The 8,992-nt window shown below is 40.0% G+C and overlaps 2 protein-coding genes across 3 annotated transcripts in view; one reads left to right on the top strand and one right to left on the bottom strand.

The window, feature by feature from the left end:
* Positions 1-7,858, bottom strand: part of LOC106808669 (pyruvate dehydrogenase phosphatase regulatory subunit, mitochondrial-like) — a 17,211-nt gene extending 9,353 nt beyond the window's left edge. Inside the window, exons 1-12 of the mRNA XM_014811490.1 lie at positions 7,768-7,858; positions 5,247-5,401; positions 4,778-4,905; positions 4,359-4,440; positions 3,970-4,051; positions 3,473-3,554; positions 3,044-3,165; positions 2,584-2,698; positions 1,986-2,141; positions 1,454-1,578; positions 1,118-1,316; positions 143-304 (exon numbers count right to left, since the gene is read on the bottom strand). Of these exons, the coding sequence (XP_014666976.1) occupies positions 143-304; positions 1,118-1,316; positions 1,454-1,578; positions 1,986-2,141; positions 2,584-2,698; positions 3,044-3,165; positions 3,473-3,554; positions 3,970-4,051; positions 4,359-4,440; positions 4,778-4,905; positions 5,247-5,401; positions 7,768-7,836 (1,477 nt within the window). The 5' untranslated portion in view covers positions 7,837-7,858. The remainder of the gene's footprint in view (positions 1-142; positions 305-1,117; positions 1,317-1,453; positions 1,579-1,985; positions 2,142-2,583; positions 2,699-3,043; positions 3,166-3,472; positions 3,555-3,969; positions 4,052-4,358; positions 4,441-4,777; positions 4,906-5,246; positions 5,402-7,767) is intronic.
* A 91-nt stretch (positions 7,859-7,949) lies between these two features.
* LOC106808678 (DNA-directed RNA polymerase III subunit RPC6-like) overlaps positions 7,950-8,992 on the top strand; it is a 5,226-nt gene continuing 4,183 nt past the window's right edge. For both annotated transcript variants that reach the window (XM_014811502.1, XM_014811501.1), the window contains exon 1: positions 7,950-8,077. The gene's annotated coding sequence lies outside the window, so the exon portion shown is untranslated. The remainder of the gene's footprint in view (positions 8,078-8,992) is intronic.

Here is an 8,992-nt window from a genome sequence, read left to right as displayed (position 1 = left end):
TTATTAATATTAATTATTTATTATTCCGTATTATTATTATGTTTCAAATTACGTATGTTTTTATTTTTAAGTTCATGTAGCCAGCCACCGATTGACCCTCAATCAAGTACTGGAACCAATGCACACGTCACGAGTTAGTTTATCCTCTTACCTTCATCGTCACTGAACCATAAGGGGCGCTCGTAACCCATCTTCGTCGAAAACATGCCACCGTTCTTGTACAGTATCGGGTAGAGCGGAGAGGTCCTCACCCCGCGACCGGTCTCATACTCGTTGTACGGGTACGTGATCTTGTAGTGTCGGCCTGTACAATACACAGTTAGCAGCCATACAACTGAATAAAGAGTGTTTTCTGATTTAAGTTGTGATCGTCACTTAGTTCAGGACTATTGCAAGTAACATCTGTGTTGGCGATAGAGATAATTTGGGGGTCATGGTTTAATTTCAAAGTTAGCAATTGATTTGGGATGAAAGGTGGAATTAATGTTAATGCTAAGACAAATGCTGGAAATGATACAATTGAGCTTTGTTAAAAGATTACGCATTTCATCTTACTCCCAAATAGCCATGCATGCCGATACAAAACAGCTTGCACATTAAAGTCACAAGTATAAATAATATAAACGTCTGCTGTGCCTTACATAATCTCATGGTTTGGGAAGTTAAGTAATTTGGCCTGACACTAATAACGTTTAACGTTAGCGACAAGCAACCTGAGCATGGTTTTGGAAGTTAGATGTTTTAGCCTGACACTCATAAAGGTCCATCATAGAGCATACATATATATATATAGGCCGTAGCTACGCGTCCGGTTACCGGACGCCCAGTTCCCAGGCTACGCATCCGGTCACATATTTCTTATGTGAACCCAACTATATTTTTTTCAGTAAAAAACAATAAACAATAAGTTTTTACCATAATATTACTTACTTTTAGGTATTTTATAAAAAAAGAAGTATTTTTGTAACTTTTGAAGCAATAGTAAATCCAGTAAAATCAACGATATGAAAGGGGGCGTGGCCTAATCATGACGTGGATTTGGGAATCTGTGCTGAGCTTTGTAATGGTTGAGCAGAAGTGTAGCCATTGCGATATATATATTATACATCATGCCTACCAACAATCTCAGGAATCCTGTCCTTCAGAAACGCCTTGATGTTGTGTCCCTCGAAGAATCGCTGGATCTCCAGTGCCCACAGGTCGGTCATGAGCCGTCCCTCAATGCCAAGGATTCGCTCGGCCAGGGCGCGGCCAACCCCACCCGCCGCTGCCACACCCATATCACAGAATCCAGCTGCCACGTAGTAGTTGTCCACCTGTAAGACGCACACACACAGACACACAATGAACTACGTACTAGCGCACTAATGCACTCTCTACTCACGAGGGTGCTTACGTCGGGTGCTTCTTACGTACTAGCGCACTAGTGCACTCTCTACTCACGAGCGCTTACCTCGGGTGCTTCGCCGAGTATCCACGTGCCGTCGGGCGTGAACGACTCGGGTCCGTTCACCATGTGCAGCGCAGGCTGCGGGTCGCTGTTCGGAAACCTGTATCGAAGCCTCCGAAGCAGGTAACCTGCAGCGAGGATTCTGTTACGGCCATGAAGCCATTCAACTCTAGGACGATGCAGTGTAGCCCCGTTATAACGCGATGGTTGGGGTCCATAAAATGTCATCGCCAAAAAAGGGGGGGTCATGCTAAATCGCGGTTATATATACGTGGCTATATAAGAGCAAAAAAAGGGGTCCAACGACTCATCGCGTTATATCAGAATTCGCGTTAAATCGGGGCGCGTAAAATCGGGATTCCACTGTATTTAGATTTATCAATCGGAAGTTGTTCGGACCTATTGTCAGAAACAAAATTAGTCTTAACGTTAGTTGTAACATTAATTTTTTCTCATAGACTCTTGACAGAAGCATGGCAAAGTTACGAGTTTGTCACATGCAGTGTATAGGTCCGGTAAGCGCGTTTCGACTCACCGCAGCCCTCCCAGTCTTCCGGGAGAACCCGGAATTCAAAGTCCTCTGGAATGCCCTCGGTAAACACAGGCCGCGCGTTGGATTCGTAACCCTTGATGAGCAGACCGCCTCCTGCGAGCGGCTGAAACTGAATCCCTCCGTCGTAATCCCTGATCACTGTAAGCACGATACAACGCACATAGGAAAAAAATTTCTTTTTTTTTCACGGGAACTCTTTTTCAAAAGTCTGTGGGAAAAATAGCTCTTGTCAAAAATTTTACGGGAGCTATTTTGAGCCTCACGAGAGCGATTTCGGAGGTTTGAAGAGCGAATCGCTCATTGCTCCTGCGAATTTTTTACCCTGAACGCACACGACATCACAATCATGGCCAATGTAGAGCCTGAAGTTAGCGATACACGATACGTGGTTTAAGATGGGTTTATATTACCAAGTTTTGTGACGCAATACTGTAATTTCTTTGATTATTCATCATTTAATTTGCAGAGTAGCTGCGTGACGCATCACCTCTATTCTCCACCAGACAATGACTTCGAAATTGCATAACTTACACAATAAAGAAAGACTTTGTTACTAGAGAGTTCAACTAGCAAGCTATACCAGCAGACACGGTATCCATGCCAGGGATAGGCTTGGTAGTCACGGCTGCGTGCTCCACGGAATGCACTGGTACTCTCACAGAATCCTTGCTCTTTAAACCCAGGTCTCTGGCCCACTGCCATCAGTTACAGACAATGTCACAGCTAAACTGACAACACATATGTCTCACCAGATGGTATGAGGGATGACAGAAATGTACGTATACCTCCTTGTAAGAGATAACATGTATGTAGCAGTACCATTTAATATTACACAGAACGCCAAACTTCATGGACTTTTGTCCTTTTATGTTTGCCTTATGTGGTATGATGCATCGAAACGAAAATCACGAATAATTAAATTGAAATTTAGCTTTGGATGGATGATCGAGTGAAAAAAACCAGTTTTTCTGGATATATAGTTATCAGACGTAAGCTCGCGATGCATGAGCCTCCTGGTGACCTGATGAATCTGCACCCACCTGACCAGCACAGTTGACAAAGAATTCACAGTTGATGACGCCCTTGCTTGTGCGCACGCCTTTCACTCGCTTCGACTCTGTTAGAACCTCCTCCACTTTCACTTTCTCTATGATGGTCACACCTGTGCGATAATTAAAACAGCAGATGAACATTGGGTTGTTAATTATTCGATGTCCCCCATGAGTGCCAGTGTGTGGAGACCTAATTTTCAATCCAGAAAACAAATTTTATTTTTAACGTAAACTATAAAATACTTAAAAAATATGTCTGTCAACTTATATAAAGCTACATATATAAAAGCAGAATTACTCAAGTAAGGTTTTTACGTGTTTGTGATGCGCTTATACTAATATATATATATATTACAGGAATATTCATTATTATTTAACCATGTAATTCTGTAAAATTAGTTGTAAGACAACCATTACCTTTCTCAGCAGCTAGTGTCGCCATCGTGTGGCAGAGTTTAATAGGATTCACAACGCCATCACCGGGAACTAACGCAGCACCCTAGTGTCAATATATACAGAATTAAAATGATTCTTAATATCTAGTATCAGGGGCGTAGCTACGGGGGAATTAAATTTTCTGTGCCCCCCCAGGTGCCCCCCCACTGAAAATTTATGCTTAATAAAAAAAAAATTGATTAAAAACAATGCCGTTAGAACAGTATAATACAAAGAAAAGTTATATATTGTGCCCCCCCCCCCACGAAAATGTAAGGCCCCCCCAGTGCCACCCAGCTGAAGAAATCCTAGCTACGCCACTGTCTAGTATATATAAAGAACCTTTCAAAGAGAAAAATTTAGAGTATTTTTAGAGAGAATTTAAGTTAATACTATAAAATAATATATTATTCTAACGAATAGTATATAGAGAACTATTGATCTATGCGTTTGACATGTTTATATTGTCTATATGACACCTTTAGATCATTGACTTTCATCAGTGGTACCATGGTCTTGACTTCATCAGTCGTGATAAAATCACAGTTCAACTTTTGCACCCTGAATGTAAACAGCTAGGTATAAAAACATATACATGTTGCATAATTAAGAAAACAGGTGATAGCAACAGCTAAAACAATTAAGTAATTTTGTCTTAATGAATTTTACCAACAACATATTCATTTAAACCTAATTAAGCACAATCACGTTTAAAAAAAAGTACAATAAAATCACTCAGACTCTACCAATGAAACTCATTTGCAATTGTCAACTGTCTAATTACAATTAAATGATAATAATAGATTTAAACCTCCATCATATGCTTGGTAATGTGTGCATATCACCACAAAACAAAAATTCAACTCACTTGGCTTGAGCCACTAGACGTCGGAGTGACACCATGCGGTTTTCTGTCCTGGCCAAGTTAATGCTGCCTGACTGCATCCAGCCTTTGGAAACAACATGCAGAGATTATGACACAAAATGCTTTTATCAAATTAAGCTATACTCAAACATATATTAACAAATAACGTAGCCTTAAAAAACACAAGTTGTTGTAACTGGATTGTTACATCAGAGTTTCCTTTATCAGAAGATTCAGTCACAGTTTTCGTAATATTCCAGCTACTAATAACTGCAAGTGTAAAACACAAGCTTTTGCTACAATGTACATAAATATAACTTTGATTTAATACGTGTGTAATACTGATTGTAATTTAGTTAAATCAACATGAAGCAATTCTAGATCACAATTATGTGTATTTGTGTAATAATAGAAAAGCTCACCGATATCATGACCTTCGTCCTGCAGGGACCTGTATAGGTCTACACTTATCTGACACAGTTGTCTTTCTGCTGCTCTGCGGAGACACCCTACTATGCCAGAGGCCATCCACGTCACTCCACACGATAGTCTGCATAACACACGTGATATTTAATGTAATAAAACCTTCTTAGAAATCAATTTACGTTTCGTTAAAGTCTTGCTGTTGTATATCCCCGACATTTACTATTCTTCAAGATATAGGCTTCTTAATTTATACCAGAATGGCCACCTTTTTTCTCCCTGCATAGAATATTATGCTATTTACATATAGACTTTTCAGAGCTGAATGAAAACGACTGACAGCACCTTTAAATGCTAGATACTATACTTCTTTAAGACAGTGCCACAGCTATTTTAAAGTCTATGCTTCTAGCTTTGAGTATACAGGACTTATTAAAATGAGTGATGCATGCATCATAATTCACATACCTCCCCTTTTCCAAAAGGACAACATCTGTCAAACCGAGCTTGGCCAGTTGAAAAGCAACCGATGTTCCCATTACTCCACCACCACATATCACAACCTTGGCGTGGGTCGGCAAATCGCTTGTGTATGCGGGAGCAGTGCTGCCGGTGCTGTAACTCTGCAATAAATCATAACCAATCTCTAATAAACTGTTAATAGTGTATCATGAATTCATAATTCATCATAATTCGTGATATTCATAATTCATAATTAATATAATTAATCATTCTTATCATTATCATTCAATGTGAATGTGTGCCAAAAAATAAGAACAAAACGTTTAATCACTAAATAAGTGCATGTGGCTCTTTATTAGATAGCAACTATTCCATTAGTTCATATTATTAAATTCCTACCACTACCATAAAATTAATATCATCGGTTACTAAGTAGTAAGTAGTGAAACAAATTTTTATTTATTTTTTCATTTTTATATATTTATTTATTTAGGCAATTATCCATCATATATACAATACATAGCATACTTTTACAATAGAATCCTGAATTAATAAAATTGGATAACTACCAAGGATATATATATACACAAAAAGCATGACTAGCACACTTATTTACATTGTGGTCCTTGTTTTGCTATGCCTAGAATCTAACAATTACACTACTATCAGCACTAACTATTGAAATATACAAATTTGTAGTTTTAACCGGTCATACAATGGTACATTCTCATAAGACGATACAAACTTTTCTTATGCCTAATTAGTAATTTCAACCGAATTCTTTTAGTGAAAATCATACTCCTGTGCCTCTAGACGTGATGCGGCCATGATGCCGAGGCGAGCCGAGGATTGACACTTTGTGTCCTCCAATCACAGCCTACGCCGCACCTCCCTTTGAAATTTTTATAGGTGGGGACCCATCACAGTACCAAATCGCCGATCTCATGAACTAGGGTATTCTGCTAGGCTAGAACGGTTTTCTACGATAGAGTTTGGCACAAAAACGAAAATAGCACGCCATTTAGCGCACTGCGCTACGTACTTCTGTTGCATTTTCGCATCTCCGTAATCACAATAAGCCCCACCTTCTTCGTTGATGGGCATGAATGGAGCGTCACCGACGTGACCAGTTCCTATACCGACTGTGTTTACTTTTCGTAAATAATGAAATGCCCGGCCGATGCTAGACTGGTACCCGTTCGCCACCTTCACTCCGGCAAGTATCTTTCGCTACACTGACGCTGTTAGTGTAGCGTGTGGAACTGTCGACCGGGTACCAGTCTAGGCCGATGCCAAACTGCATGCAGTGCACCTTCGTACACTCAGGATACTCGTAGATTGAGCCCATAAGCGAGAGCGCCACCTGTCGTGGAGTTTGGGCCGATGCGATGCATTTTCCGCGTGATTATTATTTTGCGCAGGCACTCATTTTCGAAATCCTCCAACATTTGTACTTCTTCCATTAAGTCCATGTTTCACTGTTATTTAGGAAGGAAGGTAAAACTGTGCATTCGTATAATTTCACTCTTGCTTCTATAGTATGATTTCCATAATTTTGCTATTCTGCCCATGATAATATTTCCCTTATCATGAACCTACATTTTTCAGTTCGGACTCTTATCATATCGTTATAACCTGCTATATCATTAATTAAATTCCCTAGGTATGAATATTTGGTGCATTTTTTGATTACTTGGTTGCCTATTAATATCTCCTTCTCGATCCTTTCTTTGTTGGTGAATTTTATTACCATTGTATTTGTTTTGTTCATATTAAATTCTAATCTTTTTGATTCAGCTAATCTGGAGCATGACGGAGCAATTTTTGTTACTGTTTTATAATCTCCAATTCCTAGAATATCGTCCATATATAATCATTGTCATCTTCTAAAACTACAGACCATCTGCTGACCACTGTGGAGACGTGCGACGGGCCTCGAATTTGGTGCACGTCTCCACTGCGGACAGCGCTTCATACTTGAATATCCCCGCTGTCGCGTGCGCATATCCCGCGGAACTGCGTGTCTCATCCGCGCGCAGCGCTTAGGATCAACAGCAAAGCTGTGCCACGCAATCTGGTATCATGTCTCTCTGGACTAAAGTCTAAAGACTAAAGTAATATGTTTCTACCTTTTCCATCAGACATTTCTTAACACTATACTTAAAACTAGAATAAACAGAATTTGTCCTAACTAATTGCTGTGGTAGAGAGTTCCAAGCTTCAATTGCAGTATAAGCAAAAGAGTTTTTCCCACTGCTTCCCACCCTCGGTTTAAAAATAGACATCTTACCTTCCCTTGTATTGAAACTATGGACTTCTGTCATATATTGTGGGCCGAGATTATGTAATATTTTAAAAACCCTATTGACCTTCAGTTGCATTACCCTGAACTCTTACAGGTACGGTACCTGGTACCGGTACTAAACTCTCACAGCCTTGACCTTGCCTATGCCCTAGTTATTTTTTAGCAAGGTGAAACGCACTATTCTAAGCGAGACGTGGTACGTGTTTATCAGCTAAATTGCACCTTTCTGAATATTGCAAAACCGCGGCATCTTACGACGTTTCGACATCTTCTCAAATACATGCTTCTCATATTCTTTATATGGCGCTATCTATCTGTATAAAACTACATGGCGATAAGTTAAAGATTGTACTATAGAGTGGGCGCTGACATATTGAAATGACGTAGATAGCTACTCAATGCGCATGTGCTGACCACCTTGCTAAGTTGTTTGGTTTTCTCTTGAGTCTTTATTCGTTACACTAGTTTCTTTATGCCATACACGTAGATTCCCTTCTACATTTTCTTGCTAATGGGCAGTTTTCGCACTCTGGTACGTGTTTTACTTCTTATTTTAACATTATGTAAGTCGAGAAATGAACTGCTCATTTTGGAGCCTGGAGGCTGGAGGGTTGTTTACACGCTACTGCATCTGCTAGTGCTAGGCTACAGTACTGTACTGTACCGTGTACGGGGGTACGGGTACGCAAATCCACTTTAGGCACCTTAGGTATCACGAAGTGATGCACAGATTTCTGTGTATCAATTATCATCAACTGATGCACAGACTTTCCGTATATCAAGGAATGATGCAAAAACCCTAACCCTAATTCCCTAAGTCATAAAGTATAACCTTAGCCTTAGGTATCACGAAGTGTGTTAGGGTTAGGGTTAGGGTTTTTGCATCTTTCCTTGATATACGGAAAGTCTGCATCAGTTGATGATACACAGAAATCTGCGCATCACTTCATGATACCTAAGGTGCCTAAAGTGGATTTGCACCCTGTACGGGTACGGCAGTCACACTAACATGACTACGCATGCGCTGCAGCCTTATCTTAATGTCTCGAGGCTACGGGTACGGCAGTCCCACACAGAAGTACAAACAGTCGCCCTATCCCTAACCCAACCCTAACCCTAACCCTAATACTAACTCTAAACCGACTCGGCTATCTTATATACGCGTGTTATAGTACCCGTATTATAGGTATTATAGTACGCGTGTTATAGGTGTATGGTGTATAACCTTTTGCTTTCAATATTTTGCATCTGAACTGACAATCAATCCCAACCAACTGGTGTAGGCTAGCTGGCACAATAATGTTCATTTTCATACTTCAAATCCGAGTGTTTTCTAGCTCATCACAAAATCTTCCAAAAATAACCATATGATCTGATGAATCATAAACAAAAATACATTTGATACCTGTGCTATAGTTTGCAACATCACAAAAACGGCAATTAGGAG

Source organism: Priapulus caudatus, unplaced genomic scaffold, assembly GCF_000485595.1.
Source record: "Priapulus caudatus unplaced genomic scaffold, Priapulus_caudatus-5.0.1 Scaffold295, whole genome shotgun sequence".
NCBI classification, from domain to species: domain Eukaryota; kingdom Metazoa; phylum Priapulida; class Priapulimorpha; order Priapulimorphida; family Priapulidae; genus Priapulus; species Priapulus caudatus.
This window is presented reverse-complemented; position numbering and strand designations above follow the sequence as displayed.